The 24543-nt window shown below is 47.0% G+C and overlaps 1 protein-coding gene across 1 annotated transcript in view; it reads left to right on the top strand.

The window, feature by feature from the left end:
• The window catches only part of LOC140429605 (A disintegrin and metalloproteinase with thrombospondin motifs 19-like), a 789098-nt gene that overhangs the window by 601733 nt on the left and 162822 nt on the right, over positions 1-24543 (top strand). The window contains exon 17 of the mRNA XM_072516849.1: positions 6179-6336. Within this exon, the coding sequence (XP_072372950.1) occupies positions 6179-6336 (158 nt within the window). The remainder of the gene's footprint in view (positions 1-6178; positions 6337-24543) is intronic.

Below are 24543 nucleotides of genomic sequence, written 5' to 3'. Positions count from 1 at the left end.
CTACCAAAGTCTGCATTTCATATTGTTTTTATTGCTTGCTGTTTCTTCCTGGTGTTACTAATACTCAGATGAACATACCCTTGTCAGGAACCTCTGTTTAATTACATCCAGAAATTTGGATCAAATAAAAAAAGTGGAGCCAACAGCATTCACTGAGAAGACTCGACATTCTGTCATTAATTTCAGTAACATACAAATCTTTATTAATGCTGCGTGCTTTTTTGTTTCATGTAAGTCAGTAAAGTGTGGCTTTGATTGAAATGGATATAATTAAATGTGTGCTGTGCATTTGGAGAATTTTACATGGAGTACTTAAAATTTGGAGCTGGCACAGGATGAAATGCCTTCTTGCCTGCCTATAATCAGTTATTTAAAGCCTCCAGTCTGGAAATGTAAACTTGCATTCAGTAAAGGTAAACATTTTACAATCAGATAAAGATGATCACAAGTATGGTTCAGTTGGTCGAGTATCGGCATGAGGTGACACATGGATATCCCGAATATACGGGCGCAATTCTCCCATCGGGAGATTACGTTCCGACGCCGGAGTGAAAACCGGAGTGTTTCACTCCGGTGTCGGAGGCCGCTCCCAGCCCTCTATTCTCCCGCCCAAAGGGGGCTAGGAGCGGCGTCGCATCATTTACGTGCGCCGGGCCTTGGCGTCGCGTAAAAGCGGCACCGCGTAAATGACGCGGCCAGCGCCGCGTAAATGACATTACCCGCGCATGCGTGTGGGTTGCCGTCCTCCCCGAGGCCGCCCCGCAAGAAGATGTCAGGTGGATCTTGCGGGGCGGCGGAGGAAAGGAGGTCCTCCTTCAGAGAGGCCAGCCCGCCGAACGGTGGGCACCGATCGCGGGCCAGACCCCTTTTGAAGCCGCCCCCAGTGCAGGAACCCCCCCACAGGCCGCCCCCCCAGCATTCCCGCACTGTTCCCACCGGCAGCGACCATGTGTGGATGGCGCCGGCGGGAAGCCGTCATGTTGGGCAGGCCGCTCGGCCCATCCGGGCCGGAGAATCGCCGCTCGCCCGTTACAAATGGCGAGCGACGATTCTCCCAGCGGCGAGCCGTGATTCTCGCCGCGCCGGTTTGGGGGTGTGGGAGAATCGCGTGTGGGTGCCGGGGCGGCGTGGCGGGACTCGCGTGGCGCCCCGGCGATTCTCCCACCCGGGTTGGAGGGGGAGGAATTCCGCCCCTGGAGTCAGGGTCATTAGTTTGGAAAAGTGAGCTGAATCAAATAGAAAACCTTTACCCAGAGCGTCAATCAATCATTTGGCAAAATCACAAAGATCCTGCATTTAATATTGTAAATGCAGCCAGGTTTTTGAAATATGTGTAAACTAGATGTCCTGTACACTCAAATTATGGCTCATTAGTCAGACATTCTCTTTTTATTTCAGACTTTCCAAATCTGATTCCTCTTAAAAAAAAAATAATAATAATATTGTGTTGATCTAGACGCACTGGAAAGGAGGAACAGGCACAAAGATACCTTTCCAGGCTGGAGAACCAGTCCCCTTGGAGTTGTATCACTCATTGACTGCCAAGTAAATGGACACCTCACATGCATAGCCCCTCTTCACAAGCTCTACAGGAAGCTAAAGCGCATGCAATAAACTGCAGTTGGAATCCAACAAATCCATTGCACATAAAGTTAGAAGAATAACTTTTCTTTCATGAAACTAAAAAAGGTTTTGCCATAACCACAGGAAAGCAACAAGGAAACGAGTTTGACCTTTTTCGTAAAGAAAGAGCCATTTGAATTCAACCTTGAAGAAAGTGGGCACAATCTAACGGCAGCGCCGTGCCAGGCGTGGATATGAGTGGGCCGGTTAAATCGCGGGAGAGTCCAAAATCGGGAAGCATGCCAAACGCCGATCGGTTTCCGCTCTAATTGGCCCGCTCCCATGGGCGGGATCAGGATCGGCTGCGGCGTGGGAAGAAACCAATAATCACCATTTAAAGTCAATCTCCATCCGATTAACGGAAGGGCCCCCTATCTAACGACCTCCCATGATCTAACTGGCTCCTCAGCGAGCGGTCACACGGGCGCCATTTAGTACACCTATTTAAAAATGTGAAGCTCGCGAAATGGCTACTGTGGGGATCGGAGGAGGTGAGTAGCTATCTTGCCAAATGTGCAGTCAGCCCGGGAGCACCAGGGCAGCTGCTGCCCCAGTGCTGGGGTGGGGGAGGGGGGGGGGGTGGTGTGCTGTGGGAGCTCCCCGGGGGGGGCTGGGGGCACCCCCGGTCATGGGGGAGGGCCCCCAGTCGGCCGCCACCCTGGGCTGGGCGAGGAGGTGGGGCCTCAGCCCCCATGAGTTCAACATGCCACCCGGATTGTGTATACCCATATCAAGGGTGACTTCAGCTTCTGCCTGTCCGTCCCACCAAATACCCCCAGGACTGAGCACTGTCCATGGTAATGTGGGGAAGGTCACTTTAACCCCCACCGCCCATGGCAGTCTCTGGCCACACAGCTGAAGGCTATCGCTAATAGAGTACTGGCAATGTCAGTAATGGTATGCACTTCACAGCTCCCAATTGGATACCCGTGGGTGGACGTGCTACGTCACAGGCGTGTATTACTGCCTGGCACCCCAATCAGACTTTGCGGCCTGAACACATTGCTTGAAAACCGCAGGCTTCACAACCGCATGGGCAGCAGCCAGCAACCACACACCCTAGAGCTGGGATGCAGCATGGGGACACCCCCGCAACCAGAGGATGGATGTGTGTTTCGAGTGGGTTGATGGTATCCAGGCCTAGTCCCGGCTCTGACCTGGCAGAGGTCTGGGGTCCGAGTCCGGTGCCCAGGGGCCCCTGTTGTGCAGGGGGTGCATATGCCGGGCAGGTTCACCCAGCACAAGCGGGTCATTAGATGGCACCCTGACAGAAGGCGGGAAGTGTAAGGGTGAAGGTGCTCAGGCAACAGATGGTAACGGGGTGAAAGCCATAACTGATTGGCAGTCTCACACCCTCTCCAATTCTTCACAGATATCACAGTATGGATGATATTGTGGACCCCGCAGCAGCTGCCATCATGGTGGCAGTGGCAGTCCAGGTGGCCAGACGCCAGAGCAGGTGGCAGCAGCAGCCTCGGCAGAGGCTCAAAGCAGCAGCCCATGTGCAGGTGCCTGCCCCACACCCTGAGGACCCGGCAGCCTGTCAGGCCAGGGAGGGCCCAAGGTGTACAGGTGATACTGGTCATTTGAGATGTCGGACAGCATGCGCTGTAGGAGACTCTGCCTCAACAAGGGGATGGTGCGGCACGTGTGTCTTGTCCTTGCGGACTTGGTGCCATGTGGAGGAGGAGGATACCTTCCCTGTGTCTGCGAGGGTTTCCTCCAGGTTCTCTGGTTTCCTCCCACAAGTTCCGAAAGACATGCTGTTAGGTGAATTTTATATTCCAAATTCTCTCTCCGTGTACGCGAACAGGCGCCAGAATGTGGTGACTAGGGGCTTTGCAGAGTTAATGTAAGCCTACTTGTGACAATAAATATTATTATTTATTCCAGTGCTCGAGAGGGGACTTGTGTGGCATTCAGCCCACAAGTGCTATTGCCGGGATGCCCCAGGTCCGGAAGGTAATAAATGGCAGGCATATCACCTTTGGCACACCCGGCGGTCCGGGAGCGGCCTTCATTAACAGGAAGAGGTTCCACTCCCTAAACGTCCAACTTGTGTGCCACCACCACCTGAAGGTCATATATGTGTGTGCATGCTTTCCAGGGAGTGTACATGGCAGCTACATCCTGGGGCAGTCGGAGATGCCTGGTTTCTTCGAGGGACACGCCAGGATGACCAGATGGCTCTTGGGGGATAAGGGGTACCCGCTGAGCACCTGGCTAATGACGCCATTATGGAGGCCGGTGACCAATGCAGAGACCTGATACTACGAGGCCCATGCGGCCACCGGGGTTGTCATTGAGCGGTGCATCATACTGCATACAATGCGGTCCCGATGCCTCGATCGCTTTGATGGTCCACTGCAGTACAGCCCCCACCCCAGAGGATTTCCCGCTTTGTGGTGGTCTGGTGTGCCCTCCGCAACCTGGCACAGCAGCAGGGCGACAGGGTGGAGGAGGAGGAATATGTGCCCACGTTAGAGGACGAGGAGGAACTGGACCAGGAGGGGCTGGAGGATGTCTAGGGAGGTCCCACGGGAGCAGCTGAAGGATGGAGGACAGGCATCGGCGGCGAGGGTCTGGCATGCCCGGAGGACCAGGGAGGCCCTCATCCTCGCCCGCTTCACGTAGGATGTGGCTTCATCCGTCATCTCACCCCCTCTCCCCAACCCACCCACAGTCTACTTCCCCACCTCCCCCACATGTTACGCTTCTCCCTCCTGCTTTGCTCCCTCCCCACCCACCCACCACCCATTCTCCATCCCCCTCCCCCCCATAACCCTGTCCCACCCTCCCAGAGTCTGTGTTACATCACTCTAGGATGATTGCTCTACGTCAGCACTGTCAGTTAGTCAATATACCCCCACCCTTCCCCAGTGCCCACTCAGTGATCCACAATTTTCTTAGCCCTCCGTGCTCTGCCACTGCATCTCGGTGTGTCCCCAGCATGCACATCAGAGGTGGATGCAGCGTGCTGCTTACCATGCCCTGTGGCCTTTGATGCTCCTGGTGGGCATCCTCTGGAGGGCCTGGAGTCAGAGGGCCCCGGCCGACTTGCTGGTGGTACGTGCATTACTGTTCCGCCCGCTGACCCTAAGACTCGCCGTTATCAGGAGGGGGGACTCGGGAGAGTTAGTGACCACCGTCGTCTCCCCATGGAGCGGCTCCAGACGTCCTTCAGCATTCCCTCCTCCCAGCAGGTTCCCATAGGGCCCTGGGAGTCACTTTATGATGGAGGTTCAGCTGGATTGAGCTCTAGAGGCCTCTGCGTCATCTGGCTCTGCCAGCCTTGCTGGCTCCCCATTGGCTGCACCATGATGTTGACACCCTCGGTGATGCCCCTCTGTGACCAAGCAGTGCCTCGCCGATGTCCTCCTTGGTCTGGGACAGGGCCCCCAGCGACTGGGAAATGCTCCAGAGCACCTTGGTAATACCGACCTGAGACTGGGACATGCTTCTCGGCACCTTGGCAAGGTCTACCTGTGTCAGAGACATGTCATCCAATGAATGGAACATACAGTTGATGCACTGCCGCCATCTCCTGCGCCCGTAGCCTTTGGGACTCCTCCAGTCAGGTACGGACCCGTTGCTGACATCCCCTCTGAATATCATGACCATACCCTAGTGTCTGCATTAGCTCCGAGATGACCTGGTCCAGAAGCTCAGCATCCTACTGGGACCTCGCTGGGCCCTGGGATCCAGCAGACCACCCAATGCTGGGTGGTCCCCCCTGGACATTTCTGCCTCCCCCTGATGTGGATCAGCAAATGTGTCATGCCCACCAGATTGTGCCCCAGAAGCCTATCCACTACCTTCGCCCATCAAGGTGTGTGTTCCTGCGCTGGTGGAGGGTAGGGATGATAGCTCTGATGCCTCAATGCTGCCTTGGAGCTCTCCTCAGAGGTGTTCTCATGGGGCGTCACCCCGATCCCCGGGTTGGCCGTCAGAAAACACCCGGTTGTTCCCGTTCGCTACCACACTTAGAAACTTTTCCATCAGATTGCGCCCAGTGTATTTCCTCAAAGATCAAATCAATTTATTCTCCTTGATTCTAATTTGAAGGTCAATTGTACTCATAATGCTATTTAATATACTGCTGGAAGTAAAATGGTTTGGAAAGACCAGTTAGCTTGACAATGTCTAATTTTATAATTTTAGCAGAGTCATATATCTATTTATATGTATCAGTTGGTGAACTGTCTTATAATTAGAAAAGCATTTACTGGTATAGTGTCTTTCTAAAATTTGTGTGACAGTATAAACTCACTTGGCAGTCCGTTTAACACCTGCCCCCTGTAGTCGCCTTGATTTAAATATCAAATTGTGTAGTCTCAGATCATAAATGTAGTGAAGACAATAAAGAAAAACGTTCCTCCTATTCTCCCCATTAATGCAGCTGCCTGTCTGTTCTCATCACAAATTATTTGCTTTATCAATATTACCAAATCTGTGCTTTTCTGGAAATCAAGTCATACCATGCTGCAGTTATTCTTACTGCTGCTATACTCTGTTATTAAACGTTTACCTTCTAAAATGTTAATATTTCTTGTAGCTCTCCGAGATGCCAGCAAACATTCCATTAATAGTGACTGGAAGATTGAACATCCAGGAGCGTTTAACATTGCTGGGACTACAGTCCATTATGTAAGGAGAGGATTCTGGGAAAAGATTTCTGCTAAAGGTCCAACCACGTCTCCTCTACATTTACTGGTATGGCCTTGGGAAGTTTTATCTTCTTTTTACTCCATTTTTCACAATGCCTTTGTCAGATATTATGAAGGGAAATGATTTGTTCTCTTTACAGAAATAAAAGTTCCAGGACTGATTTTATGAATCATTAAAATTGAAATTGAGTGAAGTTTGGGATGATATTTTTTTTCATATAGATCAAACTTTATCTTTTTTATAATTATTAATTTGTTGAACAATTTATATCCCCCACATAAAAAATGCTGTGCCTGGATGCTGCCCTCCAGCTGAATAGTTTTTTTTAAATATATTTTTATTCCGAAAAATTTTCAATCATAACTTACAGAATACTGAAATAAAAATATACAATTTTTATAAAAATATCCCCACACCCAGCCTCACCTCACCCAGATTTACCCAGAATCAAGGAAGATGATAGTGGCACCCTGTCACGGAATGTCATCATCCTCAGTCTCCTTGGCTCCTCTGACAGTGGAAGCCTTTGTGCAGCAGGATGAACTGATGGAGGTGGTCCATGCACATGCAGCAGCCTCTGGGGATGATCTCATGGGGAGGACTACCACTGGCATCTCAGCCGCATGCAAAGACAAGTGAGCAGGCTACCTCCACCGCATGCGAGGCCATAAAGGGGGCGAGAGGCGTGGGGACCATCTCATTGCACAGAGCACTGAGTGGGTCACTGGAGTATCTTCTGTCTGTACCTTTGCACTGTTTTCCTTCCTGAGTAACATCTAAAATAATGGCAACTGTAGCCACATGTGTGAGCCTTTTTTTATTGATAGCAGGACAAAACAGAGGTATGAGGTGGTGAAGGAGATCAAGGGTTCATCAGTGGTAATGGTGAAACCTCTGGTCAGATGGGTATCCTTCATTGTCATTAAGAGATTACACTTTCCAGGCTGTCTCTTCAATGGAAATGCTAGAACAGACAGCTCAGAGTTAATTCCATACTGTGTTCTACATTCAAGGTCAGAGGGGCTCAATTGAAGCATTCCTGAATGAGATCCTTGACATTCATGGCATCCTGATAAGACCTTTGTGCCCTGCACAATGCCAGTCCACCTCTCTGTGCAGCCAGAATATCATGCATTTGCTCCTCAGCCTTCTCCTCCTCTTCGTCAGATAAATTGTCATTTCCAGGACTTCAATATACTCCAGGCCCACACCACTCTGGAGGACCATGGTATAGAAAGTGCAGCAGACCATCCCAATGACAGAGACTCGTGGAGGAGTGTATTGCAGGACACCACCCAACCAATCCAAGCATCGGAACTGCATCTTCAGAAGCCAGATGGTCTAATCAGTAGTTGTAATGGGGAGCTGGCGACTTTTATTGTCTCATCTCATTGCCTGTCTGGCACTCTCACAGTGAGCAGCCACCTCTTCAAGGGGTATCCCTTATCCCCAGGAATCCATGTACAGACCTCAGTGATGGGAGGGAAAATCTGCAGCAGCCTGGAATGCTGCACATGAATGAAGAAGTCATGGAAGCTGCCTTTGAATGCACATTTGGAGGAAGCTCTTGTGATCTCAGACCAACTGAACGTTGAAGGACTGGAAGCCCTTCCAGTTGATGGATCTCACTGGCTAGTCGTTGGGTGCATCAATAGCTATATGGGTGCAATTGATGATGCCTTGCACCGAGGGGAAATCCAGCGATGGGGGTGAAACTCAAGGGCCTCTGTGCCTGTGAAGCCTCATCTGTCAGGATCTGAATGTACAGTCCAGCTCTTTCAAATAGGTTATCAGTGACCTGTGAGATACACTGGTATGCTGCGCGGATGTGATGCCACCAAGGTCCACGGCTATTTGTTGAAAGGAGCCAGAAGCAAAGAAGTTGAATGTTACAGTAACTTTGATGGCCACTGGCATGGCAACTAGTGCTTTAAGATGCACGGTAATTGGCATCAAGGGTACAGATGTCTGTGACCATCTGCCTGGAGTGTCACAGACTCCTGCAGCACTGGGTCTTAGGGGTCATCTCCAAGTAGGTCCATCTTCACCTTTACATCCTTGCTTGCACGTCCTTCCTGTCTTCATTGCTCACCCCTACCCTCCTGATTTCCTGAGCTCTGCCCTGTGAACAATATTGCTGCTCATCACCACAGAGCCCAAAATCTGAGGGTTGTGCCCCTATTGCCAACTGCTGCCTTTTGTGCTCTGATGGCCTCCCAATTGTCCTCGGCAACCTTGCCTCCTGCATTTGTGACCCTGTAATGTCAGGAGGGTGGTGACTCCGTGCATTGCCTGTGTGCGTACTGCTAATTTTCCCCACTCCTGTGCGTTACCAGTGGTGCCTGTTTCCCAGTGTCTGAGTACCCCTCTGTACCCTTCCCTTTCTTGTAGTACCCAGTTAATTCGGCGGGGTAGCTATGTCTGGCTCTCCTCTCAGCATCCTCCTCCCTTCACCTGGTCCACCCCAGGCAGCTGGTGCAGCCCTGCAAAAGTCATTAATGAGCTCTTAATTAGCTCCTTAACCAGCTCAATTGACCTTAATCAAGGGTGAGGCAGATTTACAGATCCCCCACCGAGACCTGAAAACTCAGCCCAAAGTGTCCGTTCCAGGCATTTTCTAGGGGAATTAAACACTCCTTTTAACAGATGATACTGTGCTTTTGAGAGTCAAATGTGGACTCACCACCTTGAACAATGGACTAACTAATCATATGTGTAAGTGGGTGCTCGCAAGGGCAGTGATAGATGCTGCTCTGAGGAAGTGCTCTGAGGAAGGTTTTGTTTTTCTTACCTTGTATTTCAATGACAGCAGTTGAATTTTATGTCATGTTTGTCCAAACAGCCCCTTTCAATTAAGAATATCCTCTCTTTCTATCAGGATGCATTTCTCAGTACCTTGGCTAAGTATGGTATTGTGTTTCAATGCATATCGGACAACTGACCGAGCAAAAACTAAGAATTGTCACACAGTAATACAGCACAGATGGAGGCCATTCAGGCCATCGTACCTCTGCACATATTCAGACTAAAATAAACATTCACCACTACTTTATTAGTAGTTCAGCTCTGCTGGGCAGGCCACATTGTCCGCAGGCCTGACACGATACTCCGGAACCAAGTGCTCTACTCAGAGCTTCAACATGGCAAGTAAGCTGCTGGAGGGAAGAGAAAACACTTCCAAGGATACCCTCAAAGCCTTCTTGAAAAAGTGCAACGTCTCCACCGACAGCTGGGAATCCCTGTACGAATCCCACCCGAAGTGGAGGAAAAGCATTGGGAAGGATGTTGAGCACCTTGAGTTTCATCATCGAATGCAAGCTAAAGCTATGCGTTGACAGAAAAACAAATGCTTGGCAACTCGGGGACCCACCCCCCATCCACCCGCTCCTCCAACCCAGCGTCTGACAGAGACTAAAGGTCGTGCATTGGACTCCTCAGTTACCTGAGAATTCACTTTTAGTGTGGATGCAAGTCATCCTCAACCCGGAGAGACTTCCTAAGAAGGGAAGAAGATTACAAGTACAAGCAGAGTTACAAATGGTTGACTGCTGTGTGAAACATGGTGGTTCACACACACACACACACAGAATTAATAGTGTAGAAGGGAGCAGCACAGTAGCACAGTGGTGAGCATGGTTACGTCAAAGCACCAGGGTCCCAGGTTCGATTCCCGGCTTGGGTCACTGTCCGTGCGGAGTCTGCACGGTCTCCCCATGTGTGCGTGGGTTTCCTCCGGGTGCTCCGGTTTCCTCCCACAGTCCAAAGATGTGCAGGTTAGGTGGATTAACCATGCAAAATTGCCCTTAGTGTTCAAAAAGGTTAAGTGGGGTTACTGGGTTCCAGGGATAGGGTGGAGGTGTGGGACTTAAGGGGTGTGTTCTTTCCAAGGGCCGGTGCAGACTCGATGGGACGAATGGCCTCCTTCTACATTGTAAATTCTATGTTTTATGTTTGAAGGAGGCTATTTGGCCCATTGAGTCTGCACCCGCCCTTGGAGAGAGCACCCCACCCAAGTCTACACCTCCACCCTACCCCCGTAACCCAGCAACCCCACTTAACCTTTTGGACACTAAGGGCAATTTAGCATGGCAAGTCCATCAAACTGCACTTCTTTGGACAGTGGGAGGAAACCGGAGCACCAGGAGGAAGCCCACCCAGACACGGGGGGAAAGTACAAACTCCACACAAACAGTCACTTGAGTCCTGAATTAAACCTGGCACCCTGGAGCTGTGAGGCAGCAGTGCTAACCACTGTGCCGCTATATCACCCTTAAGTGCACCTCTTTCAATCTGGCCTATTGCATTTCTGCTCCCAATGCGGTCTACTCTACATTGGAGAAACTAAACGCAGACTGGGTGACCACTTTGCAGACACCTTCGGTCCATCCAAAAGCAGGACCCCGACCTTCCTGTCACTTACCATTTCAACTCACCATCCTGTTTCACGTCACATGTGTGGCCTTGGCCTGCAGTGTTCCAGTGAAGTCCAACGCAATCTGGAGGAACAGCATCTCACCTTCCGATTAGGCACGTTACAACCTTCCGGAGTTAACATTGAGTTCAACAACTTCAGACTGTGAACACTCTCCTCCACCTTCACCCCATTATTATTTCTATTAATTTATCTTCACTTCTTCCATAGATCTATTTTTCCCTCACGATTGTCCCCGCACCCCCCCCCCCCCCCCCCCACCCCAATTGGGCCATCTGTTCCCTGTTCCTAGTTGCCCTTTGACACACTGCTCACCTTTATTCTGCCATTCACACATGGGCCACTATCAGCACCCTTCTTAGCCTTAATCACCCCTATTTACATTCCTTTTGTCTTTCTGTCCACGACATCTTTGTTTATCTCCACCTATCACTGGCCCCCTATCCAGCCCCACCGCTTCAACCCCCCCCCACCTCACAACAGTATACATCTGCCTAGTTCCAGTTCCCTCCAGCTTTGGCAAAGAGTCATCAGACTTGAAATATTAGCTCACTTCTCTCTCTACAGATACTGTCAGACCTTTTCATAAAATTTACAGTGCAGAAGGAGGCCATTCGGCCCATTGAGTCTGCACTGGCTCTTGGAAAGAGCATCCTACCCAAGTCTATGCCTCCACCCTATCCCCAGAACCCAGTAACCCCACCCAACAGTAAGGGCAATTTCGGACACTAAGGGCAATTTATCATAGCCAATCCACCTAACCTGCACATCTTTGGACCATGGGAGGAAACCGGAGCACCCGGAGGAAACCCACGCAGACACGGGGAGAACGTGCAGACTTTGCTCAGACAGTGACCCAAGCCGGGATTCGATCCTGGGACCCTGGAGCTGTGAAGCAATTGTGCTAACCACTGTGCTACCCTGCTGAGATTGTCTGGTATTTTCTGTTTTTGTTTCAAATTCCAGCATCCACAGTATTTTGCTTTTATTTTATGGTTCCTAAGTTGCTGGATCATGAAAATGTCATGCACTGTGCAGATTTAGCTAGCAGTGAATATTTGGGTTAGAAAATTGCATGGGGCTGGATTTCCTGGCACTTCCTGCCGGCAAGAATTTCCAGTCTCGCAGAAGGCGACCAGAGCAAGCCACGTAAAATGCTGTTGATACCGGCGGATCCGGAAGATTGCGGTGACAGCCAATGGTGAGCCACTTCTTGCGCCGCAAAATGAACTGTGGGGGAGCCGGAAAATCCCACCCATAGATAATTTGAAAGTTTTGTGTATTTGAATTTGGGAGAATGATGTGGAGCCCTTCATTAAGCTGTTAAATGAGTTACATAGAACATAGAACAATACAGCGCAGTACAGGCCCTTCGGCCCACGATGTTGCACCGAAACAAAAGCCATCTAACCTACACTATGCCATTATCATCCATATGTTTATCCAATAAACTTTTAAATGCCCTCAATGTTGGCGAGTTCACTACTGTAGCAGGTAGGGCCTCACTACTCTTTGCGTAAAGAACCTACCTCTGACCTCTGTCCTATATCTATTACCCCTCAGTTTAAAGTTATGTCCCCTCGTGCCAGCCATATACATCCGCGGGAGAAGGCTCTCACTGTCCACCCTATCCAACCCCCTGATCATTTTGTATGCCTCTATTAAGTCTCCTCTTAACCTTCTTCTCTCCAACGAAAACAACCTCAAGTCCATCAGCCTTTCCTCATAAGAAAATATTAGTTGCTAAATATTAGTTGAGTTGGCAGAGTCAATATTATAATGAGTTGTGCATAGTCTGTGGAAAGACAGACTTGATGTCGAAAGTGCCTCTTTCTGTCCAATGCATTCCTTTGACTTCATGATAAGGATCTTAGCAAAATTGCAGTCAGTATACTTGACATGAGTTGAATTTATTGGAAATAAACCTATTCATCAGTATGAGTTGTCCAAATCATTTTATTATTTTATGCTATTACATCTTTGTTTCATTTGAAAACAAGGTCAGCCAGCAAAAAAATGTTTTGAGATCAATTAAAGCTGATTACAAAAATTCTCAGGGCTACGATTTTGCAAACAGCAAGTTCATTGTCAGAGCAGGTAGAGTGCTCTTACATCTAACAGATGGTTAAACAGGAGTATTTGTTTTGGAGGAGGTCACATTCCCATCCAGGTAATCAATGGAATATTAAAAGGTTTAAATGAAATCAAACTGTATAAATAATTCAGATATGAGAGATGAAAGATTTGCACCAAGGAAGCTGGAAGCCCTGCGTGTGGGGTGCACGGTGCAGGTGGTGCGCAGGCAGTGATTGGGCATGCCACCTGTGTGCCAGAAGATTTCTAACTGGCCAGATCAGAATGTCAAACAGTCATGCCAGATTATTTGACACACGTTTTCCGCACTTGGCCACTGCTTCCATGAAGTAAAGGATGGGATCCAAGCTCGGTGTGATACCCTTGATTAAGTTGAAACTGGACCCCTCTATGCTCCTTGACAGATAGGAATCTGTCTGGCAGGTTTGCCAGTGAACCTAGTACCTCAGTGTGCATCCTCATCAGTATTTCCTTCTAAGCTGCCCCATAAACAATGTATAATTTTTAAGTTGAACGTATACATATATTTGTGTGTTATGAAAGGTAAAAATAGTTTCAGTTACATTTAGGTTTTGATTGCAAAAGTTAATACTTGGGAGTCTAGATTGTGACCTAAAAGTTTCAGGTGTTTTGAGTTAGTTTTAGATATTTATATACATTTTAATGATATTTTATGACCCCCAAAGTTAAAGAGATGGGTTAAAAGGGGTTAAAAGTTTAATGATTATAGGGACAAAAGCACATAGAGAAAAAACTTTACTGTTGCCTAGCGACAGTGCTCAAGCGACACAAACACAGAAAAAAGGAAGAGGAGAGTTCAGTGTGTGTCAGAGAGAGAAGACAGGAATTCTGACCTCTCTGATAAGAAACGCTACAAGGCTATTGAGTAGTTGACTGAATGGTCAGTTATAGAACTTGATAAAGTGGTGTGTTTAGCAAAGGTGCTACTGGACGACTGAGTTTAGGGAACTCATTAGTTTGCTCTGCAGTCGAAGAAACAGTGAGTTTAGAGTGTGATTTTTGGGTGTTTCTGGGAGAGATACATTTGGGTGAAAAGCATCGAGTGAATGTTGAGGAATTCACCGGAAGGAAACCTTTTGCAACTGTGCCAGTCCCAAGCGGTAATACTTCACTGGTTTATGCAGCTGTAAAGATATTCCTGGGGTAATGGAATAGTGTGGATTTGAATCATCTTCTTGTGCTTGTCCATTATCAACATCAGCTGCGATCATAACAAAGTCCTCATCTGAGTTTTTTTACACAGAGGGTAGTGGGTGCCTGGAACTCGCTGCCAGAAGAGGTGGTGGAAGCAGGGACGATAGTGACATTTAAGGGGCATCTTGACAAATACATGAATAGGATGGTAATAGAGGGATACGGACCCTGGAAGTGTAGAAGATTTTAGTTTAGACAGGCAGCCTGGTCGACGCAGGCTTGGAGGGCCGAAGGGCCTGTTCCTGTGCTGTACTTTTCTTTGTTCTTTGTACTTTGAGTTCCCTGTCATAGGAATCATGTGTGACATGACTCCACCACCCCCTCAACCCCCCTCCCCAAACACCCACTGAGCAGGCATACAAACTATCTGACCCCCAGACTGGCAGCAGTCCAGCTGTGTCCGGCGACTCAGCACTTGTAGATTCCCTTTGCATACTATTCTCTCAGATATGTGCAGTGGCGGTATCTGAACCGGTAGCTGTGAGAACCAAATCAAGGGCTGGACCTCTTTGTCAATGCTATACCATTGTTCTCCCTCTTCCTCCTGTATGTTCTGTGGCTTGAGTGGCTGGAAGCAGAAATCAGAAAGGGGAAGGTTGGCATTAGGTAAGGTGATTGGGGAGGAAAGCAAGATGTCCTTGTTCACACTCAGCAGTGTGCACATTGTGTCATATCGCAGGATGATGACAAACTGTGAGGTGAGAATGAGCATAAGGCAGAAACATACAATGTGCTAGTGTTCTTGGTGACACCAGGTGCCATGTACTTTGTTGTGGTTGATCCCATGGTGCAGAAAACCAAAAATAGAGTCAAATTCAATTGGATCAGCCATGAACTCATCAAGTGGTATTACAGGCTCAAGACGCTGAAGGGCTTACTCCTGCTCCTAATTTGTATTTTCATATTTATTAGCTCCCTTCCACTGTGTGCAGATTTCCTTGAAGAGAAGCATACCGCCTTTACGAACAGCCAGCAAGCTACACTACTTGCTATGAGCATATGCTGCTCAGCACCCTGCTACGTACACAGGTAGCCAACTGTACCCACCTATTTCCTCCTCACTCACCCCCATCCGCCCCACCTCAGACCAATACTACAGTCATGTAAATCGGAATGCAGCAGCATGTTTGTGTGCTGCCTGCCTCAATGAGAATGGCCAAGGATAAATCACAAATTGTGACCACCATCTGAAAATGGGCCTTAATAAAATATTAGTCCAAGCAATTTTCAAATTCAAAGATGAATGAAGCACTGTCATCCACCCAATTCAGTGGACACTTTCGTAATACGTTGAGCATGAGATTGAGTTGGACTAGAACAAAGAATTCAACCAACTTCAAAGGTAGTAAATTGGGCAGCACCGTAGCACAATTGTTAGCACTGTTGCTTCACAGCGCCAGGGACCCGGGTTCAATTCCTGGCTTGGGTCACTGTCTGTGCTGAGTCTGCATGTTCTCCCCGTGTCTGCGTGGGTTTCCTTCAGGCGCTCCGGTTTCCTCCCACAAGGGAATCAAAAGATATCGGGATAGACAGGAAAATAGAGTTAAATTCACAATTGGATCAGCCATGAACTCATCAAGTGGTATTACACGATCAAGGGGCCTGTAGACATGCTTGTTGGTGAATTGGACATTTTGAATTCTCTCTCAGTGTACCCGAACAGGAGTCGGAGTGTGGCTGACTAAGGGATTTTCACAGTAACTTCATTGCAGTGTTAATGTAAGCCTACTTGTGACACTAATAAAAAAATATTATTTTTATTTTCAATAGGGATTATTTTGATGGTCAAAATCCAGGCTCTGAACTTTTCAAATGTGGGGGCAGAGCTAGTAGGGAATAGGTCCCTGCCGATTCCAACAGGCCTGCTGCCATTTTACATTCTAACAAGTGTCGATTGGCAGCAGGTGGAACTTCCATCTATTACGAGGAGGAAGTCCAGTCTTGAAGAGCCTCCAGGTACAACACTGCAGTGGTTATAAGAGACACTGCAGTGACATGCTTGAGATTAAATGTCAGGATGTGGAGGCCAGGTAACTAGTAGAGGTCCTGGCATGGGGAAGGTGGAGGGGGACTGCAGTGATTGGAGTCCTGGGGGATAGGCTGGAGGGCATGGGTGATCCGGAGGTCTCCAGACTATTCTCGGGAGGGTGCCCACAATCAGAAGACGGGGTGGGGGCTTCTGATCAAGGCACCTCCCGTTTCTTTCCCACCCAAGATGTATGTTTCAAATGTTTTTATTGCCCCTACCACTCTGTCATCTGCCCACCAACTTAACACTTGAGGCTAGGTGGGCAAAGGCCCTGAAGTTATCATTACATGGCCATTTACAGGACTTAATTGTGGCAAGGGCAGGCTTCCCTGGCCCGCCCTACCCTAAAATTGCTTCCAGGTTGGGGGGGGGGGGGCGGGGGGGGGGCACAGCAGAGGGAACCCCATACAAGCAATTTCACACTCCCTGCCTCACCCCAATACCACCAGTTCACCCACTGGGGGAGCGTAAGATTCAGGTCCAGGAAATTATGAGTTGCTCACCTGCAAGTTTAAGAAATTACCAATATCGGGTGCGATTTAGCGGCCGCGCCGCACTTGACAGAGGATTCTTGCGAGATTTGCATTCGCCAGATTCACCCAATGCCCAGGACTCATTAGTCGTGCCTGGGAGACCTCCCCAGGGCACCGTTTAGTACTGATCCACACAAACGTGGACCAGGCATTAACGACACCTGGTGGGGTGGCGGGGAGGGTGGGGCGGGGGGGGGGGGGAGTCTCCCAGGCCATTGGAGACTCCCAAGTGGTCAGGGAAAGGGCAGGGTGACACCCTGGCTCATCCTCTGGTCCCCATGCACTGCCAGCCTGACACCCTGGCAGTGCCGCACCGGCATCCTGGCAGTGCCACCCGAGCAGGATATCCCTCTAAGTGCGGCCATGGTGGAGAAAATCTCCTCAAGGCCAAAAAAACCAGCAAAGTGCCGTTGAATAGCAAGGTGCGCAGCGCTGAACAACACACCGCTAAACATGTCATACAGCAGACTTTAACTCAGGTCTGCTGAACCGCGCCCATTGAAACAAATACCAGTTGTTCACCAGGTGAGAATTTCTTTTTGAGACCATAGCAATATCAGTTCTAATATTCAATCATGAAAAATTTAGCCCATCATGTCTGTGCAAATGCTAGCAGCATATTCAAGCTACCTGCGTTTCATTTGCCTCTGCATTTTAACATTTTTCCTTTCAGTATTTGCCTGATGTGCTTTTAAAACCTGTAATTAACCTACCTTCAAAAGCCACTTTACCCCTTTGCAGTAGTGTATTCCTTATTTTAAAAACATTTTTGTGCTTAAAAATACTCTTCCAATACTCTTTATGATTTCAATACCATTCCTAAGTATATATATATTATATATATATATATATATATATCAGCCATGAATGAAGGGTGGAGCAGACTTGATGGGCCGAATGGCCTAATTCTGGTCCGATGTCTTATTATAGGCACACAAACTATAATATATTTACACTATTTCAAAGACTTAGGCACTGGTATTTTTCCCTTCTCCCTCAAATATTTATCTAACCTCCTATTAAATGCACCTATACGATTTACTTCAAATGTTTGCTGTGGTAGCAAGTTCCATATTTTCACCACTCTTTGAGTAAAGAATTTTTTTTTCTGGATACCGATTTTTGGATATGTTTTGGTGACTATCTTATATTAATAGCCTTTATCTTTTCTATTCCCAACGAGTGGAAATCTTCTATCTGTGTCTAAAATATCAAAAACTTTCAAAGTTTTTAAGACCTCATTTGGGTCACCTTGAAGCCTGCTCCTTTCAAGGTAAAAGACATCCTGCCTGATGTCCCTTTCCGTCGACTACCATATATATACAAAGTAGTTGATCTCCTGCCTCCTAATTTGTCCTCCTGACGATGTTGAATTTCATCCCCACCAAGTCTGAACAGCGTCTACCATAATATCTTTTCTTTTAATGCTATAATTACATCCCAGCTCAGTTATTCCATCTTCCCATTCCCCATCCCTTATTTTGCCTTCACGATCTCATATAATCTCTATAGTGCAGAAGGAGACTATTCATCCCATTGAGTTTGCAACGACACTCCAGAAGAGCACTTTACTCATGTCCACTCTCCCATCCACCCTGCCCTAACCCCATAACCTAACCTAATCTGCACATCCTAGGACACTAAGGAGCCATTTAGCTTGGTGAATCTAACCTGCATATCTTTGGACTGTGGGAGGAAACTGGAGCAGCTGGAGAAAACCCATGCAGACAGGAGGAGATCATGCAAACTCCACACAGACAGTCACCCAAGGCCAGAATCGTATCCAGGTCCCTGGCGCTGTGAGGCAACAGTGCTAACCACTGTGCCACCGTACCGCTCTTCTGATTATGTTGTTTATCTCCCAATTCTGCCTCATCTGAAGCCAAGTTTTTTTTGAAGTTGCAGCATCACACTATCCCTTCACTATAAGTGTTTGTAGTTCTGCAATTTAATTCTGAATACTATATGCATTTGTATATAAACATTTCAACCGTGTCCCAGCATTGGTCCTTGATACCCTTCTCCCTCATACACATAAATATTCTTTTATTAACTATATATTCTTAATTTCTTCCATCTCCTCTTGGGTAAATCTCTTCCTCCCTATCCAGCGGTTAGTAACTAAAACTCACACCCATGCCTCTATTTAATCTTGGTGTCAGGGAATTTCTGTTGATATGTGTAATGAGCCAACTAACCTTCATTTTTTCCCCCATTTGTTCCAAAATTGGTCCAAGTGCCCAACAAAATGTGAAATTGTGACTCCTACAACACACTTCCAGCCACGTGTTAAGTTGTCTAATCTGAAATCTGGCAAAGGAAAAAGGGAAATCTGGTCCTTCGATTTTATAAAAGCATAATATTGTGGATGCCGGAAATCTAAAATAAAAACAGAAAATACTCGACAGATTCAGCAGGTCATGCAGCTTTTATGGAGAGGGGAAAACTGTTGTGTATTCATGTTTGTTCCTAATTGAAACATGGTCACTTAAGAGTTCAATCACGTGATGTACTGATGACATCGTCAGCAGATTGGGCGAGCTAACAGTTAGTCTATTCTTGCAGCCTGTGAGAAAATACCTTTCCAGTAAAGCTCTTGTTTGTTTGTGCCTTCGTGGTCTGAAAACCTATCCTTTAAAAATACCACAGAAATAGAATTGGACGATTACCTTTTATCAGAACTCATCAATTTTATACCCTTTCCCAAGTTGGAAATTTCCCCCTATATGTGTAGCTTATATGCACAGAAGTATTTGAATGAATAAGTGCAGTTCTACTTGAACAAGTAGGCCTGTTGTCGCAAATGCTTAAATGGAAGAAATTGTACAAATAGTTAACCATCTCAATAGGTTCAAGATGTGGGCAATCGCATTTGGTAAGTTGACTTCTTATTAATGTCAAGGCTGTTATATGAAGAAATGACATACCTTGATATTTATAAGACGCCAACATTTCTGTATGTTGTTTCGGTTTTTGTAATTTAAGACACAGGTTCTGAGAATAACCCATTTGTAAATGGTGAAATGATAATTACATAATTACAGTGCTGATGGATAGATATACTTTTATTTCCTCTTTCTTCCTGGCCACTTATGCATAACATAATCTGCACAAAAGTTTGACTGTGGAACTATTTGGGTATTTCCATGGGCTGTGCAATAACAGAAAAGGAAAACACAAATTCAAAATGTATTTTGTTGCTTTAATTAAATTTTCCTGTGTTGTGTGTAATTGTAACCATGTAGCACTAATATTGGACGAATTCATTTAAAATGCATTCATTAAGGAGGTAATTTTTTAAATTCTGTTGCACAACAACAGTATGAAAAGTGATGAGGAAGGAATTCAAAAATTGCTAATTCTGTAATAGGAGATGCAGGTTCTGTGCATGTGGACAGTGTTGGAATCATTTTTTCCAACTTTTTAAAATATCTGTGTTGTTAATTGCAACCTTAATACACCTAAAGCAACATTTTTACTTTGTCACTTTCATAGACCTTGGTCCTGAGCACTGATGAACCTGGAGGCTTGCTCTTGTGCTGGTAGTATGCTCCCCCCGCCACCCCCGCCCCCCTTCAATGGCATCGCTGCAGGGGAAGTAATCTGTTTCCGAGAATGGCAGATGGCTTCTACCATTTACCTCGGAAAGTGAACTTTAGTGTAAATGTTATCAATTCAGAGTTGGATTTACTCCAGCAAACGTCGACATTTTCTTTTCAAACTTTGTATATATCGGGGCAACCTGTCTCGTTGGTTAACAGATTTATTATTTATTTCAAATATTCTTCTTAATTTAAAAATGGACACAGCACTGGAGGAAGTACTTCTCGTAAAATTATGAACACATTGAGGTCTTGTCTTTCTGAGAGAAAAAAATTGGATTGGTTCCACACTGTTGAGTGGTGAGTTAACATTTTGAATCTGATATTTGGCAAAACGCCATTGTGCTGATGCCAGCGATGATTCCTTCGGGGGGCAGTTCCGCATAGACAGCATGAAGCCCATTTCCAAACAGAGCACATTGCTGTTAAATTTAGTACCTTCTGGTTGATACTGTGTACTCTGCTGCTTGGAATATTCAAATTATTTATGAATCTAAACTTATATCAAGACTGCAAACCACCTCAGCCAGTTACTCACTTATGTTAGATGACCATCTTTTGATCAAGAGCCAGACTTGATTTCCACAAAACTGTGGCAAGTCTATCATAGACATGAGCAAAACATTTTGATATTTTAGCCAAATTATGGGAAATATTTTCTACTGAACAGCTCTCTCTGTCAAAAATATTATTTTGTTCAAAATCTATGATTCTGCCAGCATCCTCGTTCAGATGGGCAATATAACAGAGCAGCTATGAATTACACCAAGGGTCAGATGTAATGATTTATCTTTCCTCAGTGTTTTTCTAGAAACTTATAGTGCCTGGAAACTCCGCCCATCTCAAAAAAGGCCAGTAATGAAGGGGATGGGAATAGGTGAGGAGTCACAGGCCCGCGGTTCCTGAAAGCGTGAACTTGGATCCATAAAGCCGAGAAGTGAGAGTGGGAACAAGCGTGATGGCGAAATTAGTGGCAGCTGTGAGGCTCACCTGGAGTCCAGATTTTGGTCATGGCATGGGGCAGCAAAAGGGTGAACGTTTGGTGAGTCAATGCTGGAGGTGTTGAGAAAACAAAGCATGGGAGTTATACTAGGATTTCAGCTCCAGTGAACTTTGATTCATTTAAAATGTATCTTAAAATTTTACAGACCAATTAGATTATTTTAAAATGTTGATAACTCTTTTGGTTCTCAAACCAAAGGTCTTGTCCGTGTAGAATACCTGGGCTAAATCTGCTGGCCTCCAGATTATCGTAGACTGGATGCACAACCTAATGCCCATCGACACCCTGTGTAAGGCATAACGTGCAGACCTGCATGAGAGTTTAAATTTCCCATGGGCAATTCTCCTGTTTCCCAGGATCCTCCGCAAATCTCTCCAATTTTGAGCTAGACAGAGAAATGTCGGAAAGATCTGCAAAACTTACGTCAATAGTTACCCAGGAAATGAGACAGATTTCCATTACTGCCTTGACCACTATCCCATTCCAAACCAACTATCCCTCCCAATTATCTGACTACCCTCCCAATTGTCATACTTACCCCTGACTACCCATCCCAACCGCCCAAACAATCCCCCATCTGACCTGACTACCTGTCCCGACCACCTGATTAACCACACTGCCCACCCAACTACCCCTGCAACTTGACTATTGTCACCCACCTACCACCACGCTCACTTACCCATCTGTTCACTAACCAGACTATCCACCTACCCACCGTACAAACCTTATCCAGCTCCCTGCCTTACACACCTACCCATCTTCAGGGCAGCACGGTAGCATTGTGGATAGCACAATTGCTTCACAGCGCCAGGGTCCCAGGTTCGATTCCGGCTTGGGTCACTGTCTGTGCGGAGTCTGCACATCCTCCCCTTGTGTGCGTGGGTTTCCTCCGGGTGCTCCGGTTTCCTCCCACAGTCCAAAGATGTGCAGGTTAGGTGGATTGGCCATGATAAATTGCCCTTAGTGTCCAAAATTGCCCTTAGTGTTGGGTGGGGTTACTGGGTTATGGGGATAGGGTGGAGGTATGGACCTTGGGTGGGGTGCTCTTTCCAAGAGCCGGTGCAGACCCGATGGGCCAAATGGCCTCCTTCTGCACTGTAAATTCTATGATAATTCTACTAACCAACCCAACTACCCATCGAGCCAGTCCCCTACTCACCCATTTGTTATGACCACGTGGGCTAGTGTGCGGTTAATTCCAGCCCCACTTTACCTGGAATCGCAACATAATTGGAATTAATAAATCATTCTTGGAAAAACACCCGAAGTCTTTGGTCTTTGGCTGTCCAATAACTGCAGTCACCAGGTTTGTAAATTTAAACACAGTTAATTTTACTAATACAATAGCTATAATTAAATATACAACAAATAAAACTGGTTAACTATTATCTAGTTCCTAGCTCCCCCTCTTTTACTTGCCCCTACCCTCAATACACATACACACACACACACACACACACACACACATGTACACACACATGCACACAACAAACAAACACAGGTGGGAAAAGAGGGGTGTAAAAATAAAAGTCTTTGTTTCAGATTGATGTCTTCTAGCACACCTCCCTTCAGTTTAAGCTTTCAGCTCGAGGTTTCTGCTTTCGTCTGTATTGGTTTTCACTGTAGATTCATCCAGGTTCAGAAATACAGCATCCACGCAGCTTTTCTGGAGGAAGAAAGAGAGAGACACACACACAGCTTCATCTCTGAGCGTCCATAACCTGACCATCCTTTCGTTGGCTCCCTGAAACCATCCTATTCAGGTAGGACCCTATTCACCACCTGTCGCTGGACTGAATATAGCCTCTTGGCCAATTCATTGGCCACCAGCCAACCAATTGAACCAAGTTCCTCCGATCACGCAGATGGCAAAAAGTCTGAGTTCTGCTGTTCAAACTGGCACAGTGTATGATGTTGTAAAGTTTGACTCCCTCACTTCCTCTGCCCGAAGAAGTATGTATCCGTTAAACATCCATGGATCAAAAATGAAAACGGCATAATAAAATAAATTAATAAGGGCATCAACAGGAAGGCCCTTACACATTCACTAACATTAGGACTGAACTTTTAACCTTACCATATGATAACTATTCACCCAAAAAGAAACTGGTCCTGTCTTCCTCCAATTCTATTCCACTTTGATGGAGTTCCCCAGGGGTGCTGTCCTGTCCATTTCTGTGAAAACTGGGCAGTGTCAGGTTGGAGAAATTTTCGAATGCAGGGACAATCGGACCAACATTGCTGCTGCTTGGAAGATCCGGGATCTTCCTGTATGAACGAGCTACAAGTGTGCCGCCCACTACATTGGGACAGTAGATTGCACTGGCAGAAAGAGTGCAAAAAGACAACATTTGTTGTTCATTCGTGTTTCACTTCCTGCACCTAATGGTACACAAGGCAGACTTTCATCTGTTCCAAAGCAAATTTTTTCCAGAACAGGTCGCTAGTCTGTTGCCAGAGGCTTCAAGAATGGCTGACCAGGAGGAGAATCTCCCACTCTTACCGTCAGAACATAGAACATACAGTGCAGAACGAGGCCATTTGGCCCATTGAGTCTGCACCGACCCACTTAAGCCCTCACTTCCACCCTATCCCCGTAACCCAATAACCTCTCCTAACCTTTTTGGTCACTAAGGGCAATTTATCATGGCCAATCCACCTAACCTGCACGTCTTTGGACTGTGGGAGGAAACCGGAGCACCCGGAGGAAACCCACGCACACACGGGGAGAACGTGCAGACTCCGCACAGACAGTGACCCAGCGGGGAATTGAATCTGAGACCCTGGCGCTGTGAAGCCACAGTGCTATCCACTTGTGCTACTGTGCTGCCCTGGTCTATTGGAAGGATTTGCAGCCATTGGTCTATTGGAAGGGTTTTGCAGGTTGACACTCAACCTGTTGGCCGTGTTATGAACGCACCTTCCTTGAGCATCAAATCCTGGTGTGGGACTCAAACCCGGAACCTCTGGCTCAGGGACAGGTACTCTACCCATTGCACCAGAAGACCTCCGATGGCAACATTGAGAGAGAAGAATTAATTATGTTGAGTCCATCACTTCCTACAGGTTCGGTGGTCGACGTTTGATTGCTCCAGTAAACCACTCGCCCAGCCACATGGTTCTAACCAACAGGATGTGGGACAAGAAGGAATGAAAGTACCCGTCTTAATCCCACGTTAAAGAACAGGGTCGCTCCTTCCCCTTGCGTCCTGACTGCCTATTGCTCTCTCCATCTATGAATTCCTGGCCTGAGACCCAATTGTTCATCCCCGGCTACCACTACCTCTCCCTGCAGCCAATGTTACTTCACCCCACGGACAATACTACTGACCCTCCCAGCTGCT

Source organism: Scyliorhinus torazame, chromosome 9 (genome assembly GCF_047496885.1).
Source record: "Scyliorhinus torazame isolate Kashiwa2021f chromosome 9, sScyTor2.1, whole genome shotgun sequence".
Taxonomy (NCBI): Eukaryota; Metazoa; Chordata; class Chondrichthyes; order Carcharhiniformes; family Scyliorhinidae; genus Scyliorhinus; species Scyliorhinus torazame.
This window is presented reverse-complemented; position numbering and strand designations above follow the sequence as displayed.